Source organism: Rhopalosiphum maidis, chromosome 1 (genome assembly GCF_003676215.2).
Source record: "Rhopalosiphum maidis isolate BTI-1 chromosome 1, ASM367621v3, whole genome shotgun sequence".
In the NCBI taxonomy this organism is placed as follows: domain Eukaryota; kingdom Metazoa; phylum Arthropoda; class Insecta; order Hemiptera; family Aphididae; genus Rhopalosiphum; species Rhopalosiphum maidis.
Window position 1 is genome coordinate 21,886,467 of NC_040877.1, and position 20,633 is coordinate 21,907,099.

General features: G+C 25.9%; 1 protein-coding gene across 2 annotated transcripts; it reads left to right on the forward strand.

The window, feature by feature from the left end:
• Positions 1 to 6,142: 6,142 nt before the first annotated feature.
• LOC113550381 (brefeldin A-inhibited guanine nucleotide-exchange protein 3) lies at positions 6,143 to 19,862 on the forward strand. Of its 2 annotated transcripts, none has more exons than XM_026952154.1 (27): positions 6,143 to 6,510; positions 6,638 to 6,771; positions 6,846 to 6,980; positions 7,036 to 7,210; positions 7,505 to 7,622; positions 7,693 to 7,965; positions 8,070 to 8,202; positions 9,940 to 10,037; positions 10,110 to 10,473; positions 11,141 to 11,248; positions 11,588 to 11,735; positions 12,166 to 12,317; positions 12,775 to 12,937; positions 13,540 to 13,647; positions 13,782 to 13,997; positions 14,107 to 14,308; positions 14,382 to 14,540; positions 14,803 to 14,967; positions 15,030 to 15,273; positions 15,352 to 15,531; positions 15,602 to 15,818; positions 15,888 to 16,020; positions 16,694 to 16,956; positions 17,022 to 17,539; positions 18,286 to 18,518; positions 18,589 to 19,384; positions 19,466 to 19,862. In XM_026952154.1, exons 1-27 carry the CDS (start codon positions 6,426 to 6,428, stop codon positions 19,676 to 19,678), a joined length of 5,733 nt encoding a protein of 1,910 aa, XP_026807955.1. In that variant the 5' UTR covers positions 6,143 to 6,425; the 3' UTR covers positions 19,679 to 19,862. The 2 variants fall into 2 exon arrangements, with proteins under 2 accessions (XP_026807955.1, XP_026807957.1); XM_026952156.1 differs by having other exon boundaries at positions 7,036 to 7,201.
• The last annotated feature ends 771 nt before the right edge of the window (positions 19,863 to 20,633 follow it).

Below are 20,633 nucleotides of genomic sequence, written 5' to 3' on the forward strand. Positions count from 1 at the left end.
ATTAAATTCCTAAAAAAAAATTAAATATTAGTACATTTCAAGTTTAAAATTGGTTAAGAAATATTTGATACATACGATTAAATCTTATAAATATTAAGTAATCAGAAGAGAGCACATAATATAAATGTACAAGCGTTTGACTGTATGAACGAGTTTTTTCGACTGCTCACTTATACGAAAATTACGTATATTACTTGTATGTTAGATAATACAAATATTTATTTTTATCTCTGTATAATTATATTCTGCTATCAATTATTTCTTTTAATGTTTATTTACTTGTATTTTTAAATTAGTCAGTAAAGCTAATAGAGATAGGATGAATATAAATGCTTAATAGACAAAAAAAAAATTCTAAATAAAAGAGGTTAATAGTGATAGTAACATTTATGTATTAATACTTAATAATTATATCATTATTAGGATAAAAAATATACAACACATTACAAAAGCATCATATTATATTGTAGTTATTATGCGTGTATGAACAATATGAAAACTCCAATAATATAAAAATATATTTTTATTTTTAATATTTTTTATAATACTTTAAATATTTTAGTTTTCAGTTATTAACAATTAAAATATATGGTTGCCAAGACCATTTTATAAATATATACGTTCTACCACCTTCCAGGTTGAATAAATATTCGATGCAGAATTTCCAAATATAAATAATGGTTTGAATTAATTAAATTCGACATTTTTGTAATAGATAAATTGCATAAGCCTACTTATTATATCGTAGTTCACATGTGAATTATAGGAATTATATTATTCAAATAATAATTATAATTGTATCTATAATTTAGAAAGAAAATTATGTATGACGCACACATAATATAAGTATTTAAAAACAGTTAATAGTTTACTCTTATTAATTGAAAATTAATAACAGGGGTGAGGGGTGTTATTTTTGTAGTTTTTAGATATTTAACAATATACATATCAAGCGTACATGATTTAATTAACGTTGATCGATTATCATTAGTGTTTTTTTTTTATTTTATAGTTTTATACACATTATGTCAATATACCTCGTATTTGTCTCACTATTAAAATAATCTATTATCACTAAAATTCTACCCACGCAGAATATACATCAAGTTGGACGATCACGATCATTATAACAATAATATAAGTACTGCAGGCTGATGATATTTTTATCTCTCACTTCTTAGTTGTCTCAAACACAAACAAAGAAAACTTGCTTATTAACATATTATAATAATATCCATGTACATTATATAACAAGGTCTTTTCAAAGATAAACGCAAAATTTTCCCGTTCTCCCATAAAAATAACAAAAATGAAGATGGTCAATCTTATTTAAATATATAAGTAAAATAACTTGAGTATACACTTAACGTTTTGAGGTAATTTTATTTTTAGATATATTTTATTAATGTCTAATAAATTGTATTGTAAAATGTAGGCAAATATAGTTGTTTGTTTGAAAATAGTTAGTAACAGTTAGTTATCAATATTTAATTAAAAGAATGGAGAAATAAGCAACTGCTCTACTGTATGCCGTGGCCATAGCCCGTATAGGTATCGAGAGTACCATTGACTACTTTACTTAAAGTATATGACGTATATGTACTAAATTTGAATTCAATAATAAGTAATTACATACAAAAAACAATTTACTGAGCGAAGACAGTCGACCTATAATATTACAAAGTCAATTTTATGATATATTTAGATTCTGAGCATTTATTGAATGATGTGCATTTGCATTTTATTTTAATGTATTATAGTCTATAAAATTAGATTTTCAATTTGAGGGTGGTTTTGAATAGAAATAATTAGAAAATTTTATCTAGTTGGTACTTGAAAGAAGTTAAAATAAAATATTCCCAGTTATTTTTTTATAATCGGGGGAAAAAATTAGAAAAAACAGGAATTTTTAAATTTTTACGTAAATCTAATTGTTGACTAAAAAGATTAACAATACTTTGACCGTCGTTGGCCGTTCTGAGCACAAAAGACAAGGTATTGGGAAGACACGATAATGATCTAAAATTTTTAATAAAAGACCAAAATTGATTAGGGTTGGTTTTGAGTGAGTTTTGGATATTATAGATACAATTATTCATAATTGTATTACATTTTTAAGGGTTTTTATCGGAATAATAAGAAAAAAAATCAATTATCTATACCTACATTACTTAAAAAGACTCTAACTATTTTTAAAATTTTACAATGAACAGTAAATTCTAATTTAAAATTTTAAGCAGTTGTTTAATTTTTTGTGTAACTATGGTAATTATTTTTAATTAAGTTCAACAAAATAAGAAAATCTGGTTTAGCGTACAACTTTCGTTTTCTCTAATTTTTTTTCTCCGATACAATATACATTATTTTTTAGATTCTGAACGGAGTGATGAATGTATTGATTTTACAATGATGTGTGTTTATTTTTTATTTTTGTGTCTGTCATGACTTTTTGGAGTAATAATAATGCTTCGATTTTCGACTTCAGCCTTTCTTTGAATAAGAAAATTCATCTAGTTGGTACTTTGCGGGGGTCAAAAGTAAAAAATTTCCAGTAGTTTTCAAAAGCGTCGGGAAAACCCTGAAAAAATAATAGAAAAACGGGAATTTTTACGCATAACCACTTTTTGACAAAATCGATATTTTGATTTTGCTGTAACTCAATAACGAATCATTGTAAATACTTGAAATTTTCACAAAATGTGTATATTATAGTTATCTATTTACGATTAAATTTTCAAAATATTTTGACCTTTTTTAAACTATTTATAGACAATTGAAATTTTCAACTTTTTTAATTTTTTTTTTCTTAGAATGTCGATAAAAAAAAATTGGCTATCCAAAAAATCTTTAAAATTGAATACAAGGCTTATTATAAGCTGTTCTTATTGCAGTAAAAAAAAATCAAAAATCGTTACTCATAATTTTTGTTTATAAGCATTTAAAGTTCAAAAATTTACGAAATATATCAAAATCACGAAAATTTGCAACAAATTTTAAAGTTGAAAATTCATAAATTTTTTGTGATTTATACCTAAAGTTAAAAAACCCAATACAAGGTTATCCATAAGTTTTCCTTCAAGTAACTGTAAAAAAAAATTCCAGCGTCAATAAAGAAAAAATGTTATGAGCGTATGAAATGAAAATTTTTTTCGAAATCATGTAAAATAATGATATATTACAATTTAAATATAGGTAATAATACAATATATCCTTCTAATTATCATTGACTGACAAATCATCTCCGTTCAGAATCGTTTTTTCGTAGGTATACAATGATACCTATCATTGCATTCAAATTTAACACATCCATCGTAGAGACCAGTGACCTACTCTCCATCTCTAATATACAGCAGAGTGATACCCACTTTTTTTATATTGAAGTATCTATCTCTTCTTCGTAAAAACATTTAACTTATTTTATCATTTTTCTTTACAAAATGAATTCGTCCTCCAATGATTTAAGACATTTGAGTATTGACTTAAATCTCAAGTATACATTGATTTCAATTCTTTCATTCAATTAACTTACATTTATAACTAAAGTTCAGTTATACCTTGTACATTATTATACGTTTAAAATAAAACTATTCACAATGAACTTAAAATGTTCTTTATACTTGCTTCCACTCACTATAAAAGATTCACTCAAACTCTCTAATATATATTATTGAAATATATCTTCTTTTACCCTCTTGGATAATTTTCCTCGTAAAGAGCAATTGGCCTGTCAACCTTTTAAAAAAAATTAGAAATGATAATATAAAAAAAATTTAATCAAGTTGAAGTAGCGTCATTGGGCGCATCTTTCATTCGAGTCGTCAAATTATACAATTATATGTATCCAATTATGTATATAATATATATATATATATATATATATATATAAATTATAATATTACTATTATTATTGTAGTCCTTTATACTTATTGCAAATATTCTTCTTATACTTGTAAATAGAAAAAGTGACCCAGGTTATCAAAAAAAAAACATATCATTAAAAAATCGATACATTCATTGATCTATTTAAAATATATAATAATCAAATTAATATAAAAACATGTGTCAAAACTTTTACATAAACGTCTCAAAAATAGATGCATTAACCAAGACAATAACAAAAAAAAAAAATGGCTTAATTTACCAATTACCACTATAGTATAGTTTCAATTGTTATTTTATCAAATGCTGTAAAGGTATAACTCAATAACTGAATATATAAGGATTAAATGTTATGTATTCACGACAATTGTATTCAAAATGAATGTATGTAAAGCTTGAGCCATAGTTACCTAATAGGATTGATAAAATTAAGAACTTAAAAAATATGTCTGATTTATAATTAATTTCACCTCATTGTGATGTCAAATGATCAATTATAGTAATGATCGTGGGCGTCCTTGTATTCGGTCAATGTGTCCATTCATCTGTCATCAACTAACCGTCATTTTCGACTTTTAGGGGCAACGCTCATCAAAGTAACGTGACTTGTGATATGACGAGTGACGAGGCATGTGATTTTATAGTAATATGTTACTTCCGAAAATTGTAACGCACAAATAAGAAACCATTCGAGTCGCGGCGGCCACTCGCCTTCGTCATCATCACTCATCTAGCCATTTGAATATCTGATGGCATGCCGAGGTTTATTTTTTATTTTATAAGTTTAGAATATTTGGTTCCAAGCCAACGAATATGGTTTATGACAATGATATATTTTTAATTATTTTTTTTCATTGGAAAATGTACTATCTATATTTGTTAACACAATTAGTAAAACAAATGACTGACATAAAAATATATATGGCTATATAATAATGTATAATAATTAATAAGTAAATTAAATTAATGATTTATTAACACTACAAAATAGCAATCAACTACATTATATTATATAAGTAGTACCTATATATCAACCTGATACATGTAAACAATAATTTTTCGTAATAAAAAAATTGAAAACGAAGATTAAAATATGTTGTATGAGTGCCGAGTGGGTTTGTACTGGTTAGAAAATATTTAATATCAAAAATATATAAATATTAATATTGCCATGGTGATTTGAAATTTAAATAACTTTTTAATTTCAAATGATCCTTTATCAATACATACTTTAAAAATATTTTAATTTAAGATGTCTTTGTGAGCTTTAGATTACTGTAATTAGTCTTCGTTGTAAATAGAAAGCGTTTCGACCTTTTTAAAATTTAAACTAATTCCGGTTTTTTAATAGAAATTACCCTCATATAATGGAATGCACCAACGCCAAGCTGTATTTAATGAATATCTACTCACCAGAAAAGTTTCTAAGAAGTTACATCTTACATGGATTCCTTAGCTGGAAACCAATGCTGATGTCTAATGGGAGGATCCCATTACACTTCCTAGAATCCAAGTGTTACTAGGGTAGTTAAAGCATTTATTTTTCTACTTTCGTGTACATACACAAAAAACACATATTATTGTAAATTCCTCCGCTTAGAATCTAAAAAATATACATATCATAAATTGCATGTGCCGATAAACAATTCAAAAAGAGTACATTAGTGATACGCGTATAATATACCTATGATATTCAAAATTATACGTAAGTCACACATTCTTTTTTGGTAACTATTTTAAGCAATAGGCCTGCAAGTTACAAAAGAATTATTTAAATACCTATATAGATTTTATCTGAATGATTTATTAGACTGAAACGAGTATTTAAAACGGATGACTTACGAATACGTTACTTAAGAAATAACAAAACTGGTTCTTAAATCATGACAGACTTGAAGAAATCAACTAAGAATTTTTTCTAATCATTTTAGTTTTCATAGGTCCCTCTATACTGTATCTATATTCTATAAATACCTATATTTTACTTATACAAGAAATAAAAAGATTACACGGTTCTACTATAGAATTTATAGGTACTAAATATTATTATTAATCTATGATTCTATTGTTCATGTTGACTGTGAAAGTTTCTATTTTCATAAGACGTATTACCAATAAATTGTCCAATTAGGTACCTATATGAATGTATAGGTAACATTTTTCATAGATTAACACTCCGCGGTTATTATGCGCGCGGCGAATGCAATGTAAATGATAACAGACGTGATAAAAACAGTTTAATTTATCACTACATTCAAAGAAAGCCTGCACAAACTCTTAAACCCTCTGGTCTCCGAGATTTTTCTTTTTGTCTCCTCACTTGAGCAATTTTTTTTTTGGATGACGCCGGGTTCTGTTTTTGTGTGTTTTAGATGAATTATTGTATCAGTTTCCAATCTTTTGACAGTCATTGTTGACTCAGGTGCAGGTGTATTCCACGAGCTGCGTTTGTCGTATAACTGTAGTCGGTAAATTTGTTTTTGGAACATCGCACAGGAATATAATATGCTCCTACTGGCATTATAATCCGAACACATTCGATCGACATGGAAGATTTACTGATTCAAATATCAAAGGACGCAGCAAATGCAAAATTGAACAGCTTGAGTCAGTCCGCAACTGAAGCATATGGTAGCGTTAATATTCTAAATCATTTAGTTTAATCGATTTTGTGCTACTTTGATAGACATATTTATATGTTATTTTTGTAGGTGTAGATGAAATAGTATTTAAAATAGAATTTATTCTCCTATTTCAGTGTTTTTGGAGAAGCAACAGGGAACATTGCGCGATCCTGCTCATGAACTTAGAGCAAAGTGTTTAAATGTTTTTAAACTGGCGTTTGAAACCAGAAAAAGCAAATTAGTGGCACAAGCTTTATGTGGATTAAATGTAAAATACTTATTTTATTAGTTCAATCATAACTGATTATTACTAAATTCTTATAAATATTAAAATATGTCTAGAAAATATTAAGAGATGATCGTTTTCAATCAAATTTTGAGCCAGAAGATGATTCATTATGGCTGCCATCACAGATTTTGCATACAATTAGTTCTATTTTAACACAGTCTGATGACACACAAATAGATATGTTAAAGGTTATTCTACTTACTCATGTATGAATGAGAATAATTATTTAAAATTTATTTATAGGTGTTTTTGAATGTTGCGTGTTCTTCATACTGGACAATGAATGGGCGTATTATAATTCAAATACTTACAGTATCCTGTGAAGTATATGAAAATGGAAACCAAGGAATTCGATCTGCTGCTCAAGCTGCTGTCAGTCAGACACTACGATATTTTTGCAACTTTCTCGGTAAAATAGGTACCTTTTTTATATCCAAAAAAAAGTAAAAGACTTGGGGTAGTAACTAATAAGATAAATTGTTAAAGATCCGCTTTAAAAAATATTTAAAACCTTTTTATTTAGTTAACTTTGACTGAAATAGTGTCAATGAACCTCATCCTATCATGTCATCACCATTTATCATTTTATTTTTTATTATTTACTTAATACAAAATCTTTATTCTATGTAGGTATTAGTATTTTCACCAATCTTGATTATATTGTATTTAATTATTTATTAAAAGTTATTTTAATAATTTGTTTTATTTCCAGATGAAGAATGCGAAGAAATGAATAAAATAAAAGACAATGGGGCTGGTGGAGTATTGTGTTTTAACGAAGCATTACCAATTTTACAATTTATTGTTAGTAAAATAGACGAGACTCAAAAGTAAATATACTGCTCAAATTTGTATTGATGTTTAAAATTTGATTTTAATTTATGTTTGTTGTGTTAATAGTGGAGATCGTTGTAGTCAAGCTGTTGTATTTTATCTTGAATGTCTTCACACTCTTGTTGCAAGTTTACCTCAAAAGGTACATGACAATCGTCACTTTACTATGTTCCTATGGCAACGGCTATGCCCAGCTATTATAGCCTTTTTAGGATCACCTCGAGTAGATAAAAAAATTGTATCAAGAGACGATGACAATGTTACCAAATTTGGTAGAGGATCTGGTGTCTTGGGAAGCGCTCCTAGCTTCAATAGCAGTCAATCTAAAATAATATATAGGTGATAAAGATTAATGTATTTTATTTTTAATAATAATAACTCACCAGCTTATACAATTACTAATTATTAACACTACTAATATAAAGCATGCATTTTAATTTTAGTATTGGAAGTCAACTAGTGAGACTGGTTGGATGTGTGAGTTCTCTTAGACCTGTTTTGGAGTCTGTCTTTCATAGAATGCTTTTGTATCCACCGCCTCTCTATAGAATAGATGCTTTAAAAGCTTTAAAAGAGGTGGGTATTTAGATTTATAAAGGAAAAAGAGTAATGTTTAAGTTATTATTTAATGGAATCATGACCAGAAAAGTCTTAAATATTTTACATTTTTTAATACTGAAATTAAAATTGAATAAGACAATTTTAAATTAAATTTACAAACACTAAAATAATCTACTTAAAACTATTATAGAATAAACATTGATTTTTTTTATTTAAATCTATTCAAATAATTTGTATTTTATAATAAATAAAAAATGTAAAATTCCATGAAGTACTATTAATTGATTAGTAATTATTATTTTTTTAATTAAGGAATATTGTTATCTATCAAACATTGATTAAAATAATTTTTCTTAGTTTTTAACTTTTTCTAAGTAATTTAGTAAATTATTAAATACATACTATTTAATATTATTTGTATAACATTTAATATATTAAATGAAGCATTTTTATTAAAGTTTTATATCAAAAACTTTTAACGCATACACAAAAACGTCTTTTACATGAATTAATATTAGTTCAGTATTATATTATATTATATTTACATATTTCTTTTTTTTTATCAGTTGTATGGAAAATAGTTAATATAACAAAATATTGTTCAGTAATCAGTAGTAAAATCTGTAGTACAGTTTCCCATTTTTTTCTAAATCAAATTAATATTAATTTATTTATATAGTTAATGAGTAAAATTTAAAGATTTTATTATATTATTTAATATTTATTCTCCATACAACCTTTATCTAATATTGACTTCTCTTTCGATGATATTCTTAATTTTTCAAGTTTAAAAACAATAATTCCTTTGGCCCAGATAATATTCCTGCATCCTTACTGTAAAACTATTGCTAATCAATAACAAATCCTTTCATTTATATTTAAGTGCTCCAAGGATTACGTCATTGTTCTGTTATGCCTATTATTAAATCAGTTGATTCTTTAAATATTAATAATTATTTGCCCATTTCCATTCTTCCCTATTTTTATCCTAGTTTTACAAACTAATAGCCTTTACCAATATAAAGTATTGAGTTTCACCAAGCAAAATACCAAACATTTTGCCTTTGATAGATGGCTTAGCACTCTCTATTTTGTCTAAGTTCGATTATAGAGTACAGTAGAGTAGCGTGGCAACCATATTGTCCATATCTTGTGTAGGAAAAGTTAAAATTAGAGTGTGTACAAAAAGAGTCTTATACCTCCTCTGTTCTTAAGATAGAGCATCCTACTTATATAATCTTGCTTTATTTCCTTATCCATAATACTTTAAAAATGTTTGATACCAATTCAACTTTATTTCTTTCTCTTCTTTATGCTTCAATAGATGTGATAAATCTCACTTTTTTTTTAATTTCTTACCGTGTAACTTTTTTATATACTTTGTCAAAATTTTCATCTAATTTAAATTATTAAACACTGACATAAATTTCTAGGAAACCTTTCTATATTTTACTTAAATTCATAACTTGAGCACATTAATGGTTATTCATAAAAAAAGCTTTTAAATTAAATTATTCTTAATTTATTAAAAAAAATTGGTTAATATTGTTAAATTTTGTTGAATGTAGTCGTGGTTTAAAACATTTTTAAGGTTACAATAACCATAAAAATATAAGCTTGCGCCATCAATAGTTGAATGTTAAAATTGTTCGGTCTTAAAATTTAAAAAAGTTATTAATAATTAATAATACTTGTATTCATAAAATATATTATACCATTTATAGTTGTATTATAAAATACATTTTATTTCAGTTATTAAGTAGTCCAAATAGAATAGTGGATTTTGCTGGACCAATACTTGTAGAAGATGATAAAATGTGTCAACAGAGTGATATGGCATTAACTCGTTTGTTAGTATTTAATAAAATTTATTTTTATGTTAAATATAAATATATTTTTATAATTTATTTTTTATACTTTAGAGTTATGGATTCTATTGAAGAATGTTCTAAATGTACAGATTGGGAAATTGTTTTTACAAGTGTTTCATGTATACTTTCTCTACTTTCAACCCTTCTTGAATTGTCTACTGGAAAAGGAATTAATGATGTTTATACTGAAAAAATAAATGAAAAATTCCAGTCTTTAGCTAGTTGTGACTACACGGGACCTTTAGCTTATGAATCAATGAAGAGATTACCTAATATCTATAGAGAACAATTATCCTTTTCTTCTGAATCATCTATTGGAAACCGAAGTCGTATTAACAGTACAAGCAGTAGTAGTGGAGTTCCAAGTAGTGGTAATACAGAAGGTCCTGAAGGAGGATATCAAAATGATCCACAGGTAAAATATGTAAAAAACATCAGTCATCAACATTCCATTCATTTGGGTTGTTTTTATAAATTTGTTAGCAATATCTTCAATATGTTTTTCTACTTATTTATGTATATTTTATAATGCTACATCATTAAGTCGTTGTTGACTTAAAAAATTTCTAACCCCCCTTCAAACCTAGCTTTTCAGATTTATTAATTTTTGATGATGGCGCAACCAAAATAACAAAAAAAAACCCAAAACATATATTAATTAAAAATTATTATTTCTACATATATAATATTTCTGCACCACAGCATCCAAATAGTCGACAAGCACAGTGCTCGAATTGGGAGGGGGGATGCAGGCGGACAGAGTCCGCTTTCATTTTTTTGATAGATTTCAGCGTCCTCCTTCATTTAATTAAGCAAAGAAAAATACTAGCTTTATAGTCCTTCACTATATTATGTGCAGAGGGTGTGGGGGACGAAGTTCACAACGGGTTACTTTACAATTTATCTGCTATGGAACGGTGTTTTCTGAACTAAAACCAGTGTCCGTTCCCAATTTTTTTTCCAATTCGAGCACTAGGCATGATTCAATTTATTTTTGAACTGATAAGTCATAAATAGAAAATAATATTTCTTTTAATTTGATAATACAAAGTTAATTGTTATTATAATAATTTGTAATTCAGATTGATGAAATGGAAGCAGTAGTTGAGAAAAACCTAAAAGAAGAAGCATATCGTTTAGAACTAGTAACAAAAAAGTTAAATACTTGTAATGTTTTTCAAGTTACTCCAGTAAGTTTTATCTTCCATTTATATTTGTTTTTTATATAAAGTAGTACAAAGTATTCCTAATCGTCATCCACCAACTATAAGTTCTAATTTTTCAGTTAAAATTTAAAAATATTTTTTGCTAATACAAAAAAAAAATCAATCTGAGCTGTATCTTTTTTTCTGATACTCAGTACCACGTGCATTTGCTACTTAAATTTATTTCAAGCATGAAAATATTTTAAATTAAAATTAATTTTTTATTATCACTTATGTTTGTTTCAATTAAATTTTTAAATTTACTTTATTGTTATTTATATAATAATAATTCAATTATTAATAATATGTACTATATATTATTAGGAGTCTGTAGAAATGTTGGATTTGGAAAGAAAAAATGCTGGTAGTTTTGTTCAGACTCTGGTTAGTTTTTTACCTACATTGTTACCACTACGAAGTACATTGCAAGTAGATGAAGAGATCCAAAGGTTTTCTTCCAGTTTTTGTGAAGGTTATATATTATTACTATATTACTATAAAACATATAAAATATTAAAATTGTGTGTATAACAATAATTCTTTTACACAGTGGCGCCACCAGGGGTAGTAAGGGGTTGTAACCCCTCCCGAAATTTCTCCGAGGCCTAGTATAATAACCTATGTACTTATCTTAAGTACACATATATTGTAATAATTTAACCCCTCCAAAAATGTTTTCTAGTTATGCCACTGCTTATACAGATATAAGTTTACTGTTACATTATTATCCATGTGTAATTATTGTTAAAACACTTATTACCTAAATATTTTTAAAAAAAATATCTAAAATATTTAATGATTTACATTATTTTAGTCTTAAGTAATGCCAAAAATTTAGAAGAAAATTTATTCATTTGATTACACATTTATAATATTTTTTGTTGTTTTTTTATTTATTTTAGAAATCATACGACAAGATTATAAAAAAAATGGTTCAATAATAATAAATGCTGATGGTGTTTATGTAGCAACAATTATGTCACTATATGTTAATTTAAAGTTGATAAATCAAAATTATTATGATGATCCTTCTATATTGCCAATCATGTCTGAAGTAAGTTTAAAACAAACATATACTACAATATTAAGAAATATGGTAGTTGAATTGCCATCATTCAAAACATTGACATTTTGAAATACCAGTTTTCGTGTTTTTAAATATTTGACAAGTATTCAATATTTCTTATATTTAAACGTTTTGACTTATCGTTGTTTTGCACCAAATCCTAATGTAAAACTTTAAAGTTAGAAAATTCAAAATTAAATAATAAACCTAACAAATAATAAACACTAATAAGTAATAACAAAATTAATATTTATATTAAAATTGATTAATTATGTATAATTATGATTAATAATAATTAACTGTACATTGTTACTGGTTAGGTTACTTTAAGCATGAATTTTATTTATATAATTGTATCAAAAATTAGTGTTTTAAATCGCAAAACTTTATTGAATACTTCATAATTCAAGATGCAATATAACAATTGGGGTGGGTTATTCTGCAGGATCAATTTGTTGAAGAAATTTTCAGCAGTGGCATGCTGATGTATGTGTCTAGAAGTTGGTTAGCTGAGCTCTATCAACATGTACTCGTTACTAATATTTTGGTATTGTCCGGTTACAAGAGTCAAGCAGCTGGTCATTTGGCGCTAATAGATATATTAACAGGTTCATATAGGGTCTAACTTCATGCTTGATTTAATATATTTTAATATTCATGGCTTGGTTTTGTTTGCAATGCTTTCTTTTGTTTTGTTTTGACTTATCATTTTTAACAAATTATTTTATGAATATTTCATTTCATTTTGCATTTGTAATTTTTGAATATAGCAATGTTATGAACTGATTTTATTTGTCCAGTTAGCGCAAGAAATCTGCTTCTTAGTAAAAGTTATCACATCATCTTTATTATTAAAAAAATATTCATTTATTATGGTTTAGATTTTATATGGTATAATAAAATATAAACTCATAAACATTTAAAAATACCACTCTTATGGTATAAAACTCACTTTTTAATCAATTTTAAAGTTATTTAAAAATTATGAGAAATTACCATGTGAAAAATTAGTTGAAAATAATGTTTATCAAGTAAACTGAACTTTAAAATTTTTAAATACACTTATTTTTCTGTTTTTAAAAACACAAGCTTTAAAAATGATAATATAATATGATGTATTAGTACTTAAATCACAGTATTATATACTTCTAAATTAAAATCTCAAATACAAATATTATATGATAATAATAACATTATTTAAATTATTTAGATATTGATGGCTACAGTTCTGAGAATAAAGTGAATTGGTTACTATCAGATTGTCTTCGCTTAGAAAGAACAGTTTGTAAATCAGAAACAAGTCCTGATGCTGATGCGGGTATGATTTCGATAAACTTACATTAATTTATTGGCTTACATTTACTTACCTGAAATATAAACTAGAATATAATTAAATAAAATGTAAAACATGTATCTTGATAATATTAAGATCAAGCAATTTATTTTTATTAGGTATAAAATTAAGTAGACGGATTGTTACTTGTTGTTGGGATACTATGATGAATGTTCTGGCCGTTCCTCTTGAATTCAATTCGTCCAATGATTCAAAAAATACTCAGGTTAAAAAAATGTTACGAAATGAACTAAACAAAGATTCTATTCGTCAGATGTCGGTACAACATAGTCTAGATGCGTTACAAAGAGCTGCTACTCTTGCAAATATTTTAGGTATGTAATGATTTATAATATTCATACATTTTGTAATTGCTTTTAATATTCATACTTAATTTAAATTATTTATTTCTATTTATATTAATGTTATATTTATTTCCAATAGGTATGCATAATCGTTGTGAAGGTATATTTGCTCTGCTTGTAAAAGCTTCTTGTGCTCAGAATGGAAACGTAAATTGGTTTTCTGGCATTATTAAAAAGCAACCAAAGTTAATTACATCACATGTTTTGAGTATGGATGTGATGCTCTCACGTGGCTTAGAATTTGGATGTCACGGACAAGAATGTTGGCCACATATTTTCAAGTATATTTCATTAATACAATTTATGATTGAAATGTAATGTATGTATATATTACATATAATATTAATTTTATAGCTGTGCATTATATGTTGGATACCTTGAACAAGTATTTTTTCGACAAACGTGTTCATCAGTTGCTGCTTTAAAGATGGTTAAACCTAAGTTATTAAATAGTAATACTGAAACATTAAACAAAAGTTTTGGTACATCTGTAGATAGTGATGAAGAAGTTTGGTAAGACATGTATTTTATTTTACACACTTAAATATAAATAAAAAAATTATTTTTGCTTTTTTATTTGATATATTGTTTAGTCCAAATATCTTTAAATTTAACTTTTTTTGTATATGTACATATTAAATATTTATTCTCATTTTTTGAGTTGATTATTTTCTATTTTTTTTTTAAATATTATGATGTATACAATATTATTTTCAAACAAGAATATCTTTGAGAAAAAATACTTGAAAATTTATAATTTGTTTTTTATTTTTAGCATGGATGTCTACAGTTTTTTGTCTTCGCCGACTTCTCCCAATAATTTGACAGAAACCATATCAACTTTAGTAAACAAAAGTAGAGCAGATATTGAAAACAATGGTGTATTAAACCAAGAGTATGCTGCACAAATAGTCTGTATTCTGTCTCAATATGTTGATCGGTATGTATTTTAATCTTAGTTTAAATTGTTTTATATTAATACTTTACATAATCATATTTTAGATTGTTCGAAGACGCTGCATTAAAATTGAATCTGAGAGCACTTACTGAATTTGTACGTAGCTTATGTGAAACTATTCGACATGAGTTGTTTAAACCACCAGATCAGAAGAAATCTAACAATAGTGCTAACAATGCCACTCTTTTAACGCGGTTATCTCGACTAATGTTACGATGCATCAAAAGTGGGCGCCCATTGTTTCACATGATAAAAATATGGTCAATTGTTTTGCCGTGTCTGATGGAAGTAAGAACATTTAATGTTAAATATTATATTATAATCTAATGATATTCAGAAACTATAGTTTTCTAAATTTTATATCAGGTATCTTGTCATAAAGATTTGGCATTATCTAAACAAGCTATAGCTTCAATTCATGATACAGTTTTAGCTTTTCTTAATGATCAACCAGAACTTTCTCATTTTCATATCAATGAATCATTGTTCAAACCATTTGAAAATCTTTTATGTTTAGAACTATGTGATATAGAAATTCAAGACCAAGTAATTTAATTTTTACATAGATATTACACATTTATATTAAACAATTTGATTAATAATTTTTTTTTAAAAGATTGTCAGTTGCTTATGTGAATTTGTTGAAGCTAACCGTTCAGATATCAGATCAGGTTGGAGACCTTTATTTGGTGCTCTAAAAGTTGTCAATAGCAGTCATTTATCATCTCTATTAGAGGTATTCAGAGTCTTTCTGAATACTGATGACACATTAGCTTTCTCAAATGCAGCTGTTGATTGTATAGCTTGTCTCATTAAGCATGTACGGGGAACTAGTAAGTATTTTTTTTTTTCATATTATATAAAATAAAACTTGCAACAAAGTTTGTTTTTTATTCTATTAGATTTTGATGACTCAGACACTAATATTAGACTAGAACTGTGCAAAGCTGCTCTTAAACATTTACAACATTGCAGTTTAATATTAAGGTCAATGTATGTTATGCCAGCTTGTCCAAAATTTCATTTACCTAAACGGTAAGTTATTATTATTACTTGTCCAAATATCTTATGTATGAAAAATAAAAATAATTTTTAAACTTTGTTAATAATATTATAAATGTGGGTTATGAAATAGTTTTTTTTATACATAACTTATTCAAAATTAAATAGTGTTAAAAAAATTACTTCACATTATTACCTCTATGTAATTTCTGTATTCACACTTAATGCATAGAAAGCAATTTATTTACAAAGATTTATCATAAATAAATATTTTTAACTGACCTTAGAATTTAATTCCTTATTATTATATATATATATATATTAAATTCATTTAAACAATATTTTTAAAAGTATCTAGTAAATTTTTGTTAAAACTTTTATTTTATGATTAAAAAATGTGTGCCTATTCTAGGATATTAAAAAGTATATAAAATATTATTATTAATATTGGCTATATAGGTGTTTAGAATTTAATACATATTCACGACATCTTCAGAAATATTGTTAATTTTCTTTTTAATTATGAATATTTGGGATAAGCTATTTTGTAAATTAATGAATAAGTAATAACAGATATATACGTTAGAATTTTACATAAAAAAATAAATAAAGAATTATATATATTAAATACTTAGTATACTAAGTAGAGATAATATAATAAACCTTGATGTAATGTCTTTTTTATATTCACATAAATTTTATTTAGAAACCACGTCTTTACTTTGATTGATAACGATGTGCCCGAATTACAAAATATTCAAAATGAAAATTATAATCAATTATCTATTGAAGATTCAAAAAATGAAGTTGTACTTTTAGAAGAAATTGATCAACCCTGTGGTATATTGAGAGTATGGTACTGCATTGTAGAAGGACTTTGTACTGCAATTACTGGTACAACAGCTATTTACCAGAGGCAAAGTCTTGAATTGCTCTTAGACATATTACAGGAATTTCCTGAAACACCAGGTTAAAATTATTTTTAATGCGCAACGAATATTTAAATAATAATGAATATTAATAATAAATTACAGGATATATATTTGGTTGTTTTTGTATAAATCGGCTACTTCTTCCTACCATACAAACATGGGCAAAAAAGATTGTATCAACACGTGATCTTAGTGATTTACAAAATTTTAAACAATTATGTGGAAATTCAACTGATCTTATTGTCAATTACCTTAAAATGAATAAGAATTATGAATTGAAATTTGAAAAAGAAATAACACTTATGATGAAACAACTATTATTTGTATTAAACGAATTCTGTGTTCAACCTTTAGAGAACATTGTACGCTTAGGATGTGCATGTTTAAGACATTTTGTTTTGGGTGCCGGTGATATATTCACTACAAATCAATGGGATTTAGTCAGCTTTAGCTTACACAGAGCTTGTGCTATTTCTCTGTATCCATTGACCAGAGTATCAATGACGTACAGTCCATTTTCAGATAGTTTCTATGGTGATTTAGCAGCTGGTATTAAAGTTGCTGCAAGAAGAGATAGTACGGTAGATGACAATTTGCATTTAAAACAACTGTCGCAACAGGTAATCTGCTTTTTTAAAGTTAAAAATTTATTTACAAAAAATTCTCAATGTAAATCCTATTATTTTGATTAAAAAAAAAAAAAAATTATTTAACATAATAATTAAATCAAATTCTAAAACATGTATGTACTTTTTCAACAATATTGAGCCTGAGTTTAAATGCATTTTTAAGCTTCAATATTTACTACAATTTAATAGTAAAGAATTGTTTAGTTAAGTAATTTTAATACTATATTTGATATTAAAGTAAATAGTTTGTTACTAGGTTAGTAATAATACATTTTCAAATGTTAATTTTAAATCCATGATTGAGAACCTTTTTTTATTTTATGTACCTCTTGTAGAGTTTTAAAAATTTTTCTCCTTCCATTTATTGAAATATGTAATGACTATTTTTTCTTATTTTATTAATAATAATACTTTTTCATCATTTAATGACACTAATTATTGTTTTGATTAATTACCCTAGTGGATATTTGAGTATTTAGTCACTGAACTTTAGCAATACATAATAACTAATCATTATTTTATTTTTTAATTTTTCTTTTATTTTTGTAAATAATCTAATAAATAAAAATTTTAATTTCCACCATAATGACTGACTGTGCCTCCCTTCTGGGGAAGGAAGTTTTCACGCGCCCTAGATCGGAAACCACTGTTTTAAATAAACAAATTTTTATAGTATTACTGGTCCTTCAGAAATCATATATTTATTTCATTTTACTCAAATGTTAACTATTTTTCAGGTATTTTTATTAGATCATCAAAGAGTAAAAAGTGATACTATTGTTGATGACGAGAGAAGTTTCATATTTTTATTATGTCATCACTGGTGTAATTTAGAAATTGACAAACAATGGCAGAAATCACCAGAACGTATTCCTTACAAGAATATAGTCCTTGGGTTGTTTGTTAATGAAATGTTATTACAAATGATTGGAAATGTGTTAGTAAAGGGTACCAACAAAGCTATTCCAAGGTATTAATTTATAAAAATATGTAAATAATAATGTTTTTTGTTATTAATAAACTTTTTTTATTTTCTTTAGTTTAGCCAATATTCTTCTCCAGTCTTCTTTGATGACACCAATGGATGAACAGTCGTTTAAACCACACAAACATATGCCTGGATATTTGTCCTCACTCACCGAATCTCAGATTCATACATTTATCTCATGTTTAAATATGACATACGGCATATCATGGGAATTTGATTCAAGGCCCGGTTTAAAATTTCTTATTCAAAAAGTTGCTGGTTTAGAAAAAGCAGCTAATTTATATAAACAGGCTGGAGGAGCTTGGACGCTTTCATTAATTGCACTTTTTGAAATATGTATCAATCGCACATTAGAGTTGAGTTCTGATCAGATTAAACATATTGTTGAAAAAAAATCCCCTTCTAATGATACTGAAAGTTTTATACTTGAACTTAAACGTATATTTGATGATGCCTGCCAAAAATATGTTGAAATAGTTATGGATAAAAGTGGTACACATTGCGCTATTGATAGGGCAGGAGATAAACCAGTGTTCTTTTTTGTTGCACAAAATGATGATATTTTTGAAACAACTGAAAAACCTACAGCTTTTAAGTTTGAAGATTTTAAAAAGATATATCCAAATGCACCATTAACATCAAAAAGTGAAGATAGTGGAAGTGATGATGATGATGATGATGATGCTGTATATGCAATAGCAAGTTGCAAAAATTTGGATAATTTAATTGAAGAATATAAAAAAAGGAAACATGCTAATTCTATGCCTGGGCAACCTGATTCTATTGAAAAAAATGAAGACAATTTACCAGCAGAAATTGAAGAACAGAGGCAGACCAGTATGAATAAGGTATCATAATAAATATTTTAATAAAATCTTTGATGTTAAATTATATACCAATGATATAAATGTTAAATAATTAATTTCTAGGACAGTGAAGTACACGAGTCAGTTTGGTCCGAAATGTTAATCTCAGTTTTTGATTTATTGGCACAACTAGATGATGACTCATTTAAGTTATTGTTACCGGTCTTATTCAATGGAGTGAGAGTTTTGACAGAATCTGCTACTAGACCTTTATTGAAACGCATTCTCGGAGAATTTTACCAAAGGGTAGCTTTTATTTATGGATTTGGTTCATAGATTATCATTGATTTGTCAAGCTGTTGATGTGCTTTGGTAAGTCTAAGAACTGCTGATTTTTATTGGGAGTCTTGTAGAATCAGAGACTGAACATTTATTTTCATTTATTGAGTGGTATATAATTTAATTTTTAAGCAAAAAAAAAAAAAAAAATATTTATAAAACAAATTTATTATATTAAAAATTATATCTGAAAAAAATTTAAATATTTATATAATATGAACTATAATTTCTTTAAGAGTTTGTTTATTCTATTGATATGTGTTGTTTATATTGTGTATTGTATATTATTTTGAGAAATGATACTGATATTATAAATAACTTGCCTAATAAATAAATAAAAACCTTATAACTACTTAATTTTATGAAATCTTAAAATATTATTATATATTATGTAATATTTATTACATATTATTTTACAATAAATTAAAATTTAAACTTTTTAGTACTTGTTTGTTTTCACCCTGTTACCACTCTGTATAAAATTTATCGCACCACCTCCCTGTGACTGTCTGTTGTACTTGAATATTTTATATTTATAGTAAAAAAATTCTTTAATAAAATAATAGGTAATATTATATTGTTTACAATTAAATAAACATAATAGATAATAATTAATATTTAATAATTAGACATAAATAAAAATAAAACTATTTCTTTGATCATAAATATCCCTAAATTTCATAGTTTTTTTTGTTTTAAGTTTAACAGCTATTCTTGTTGTAAAAATTAAATGTCAGTATTTAACATCGTAGGAAATAAATTTAAATTTGGTTACAACACCTCATAAGCATTTATATCATAACCATGACAAGTAGAAGTGACAAAGTTATTGCTAAGATAATAATTAAAGCTGTTCATTTAAATGTTGATTATATTATCATTTTAGTTTTTTTCCCGTATACCTTACACAATATTTATCATATTTAGTCAATAACATGCCAGCATCATTATA

Excerpts from the sequence above, each read along its gene's own strand:
- LOC113550381 (XM_026952154.1), top strand. The coding sequence starts at position 6,426 with ATGGAAGATTTACTGATTCAAATATCAAAGGACGCAGCAAATGCAAAA. Across the intron at positions 7,623-7,692 it reads AAAATAGACGAGACTCAAAA|TGGAGATCGTTGTAGTCAAG; the intron begins GTAAATATACTG and ends TTGTGTTAATAG. Across the intron at positions 19,385-19,465 it reads GGCAGACCAGTATGAATAAG|GACAGTGAAGTACACGAGTC; the intron begins GTATCATAATAA and ends ATTAATTTCTAG.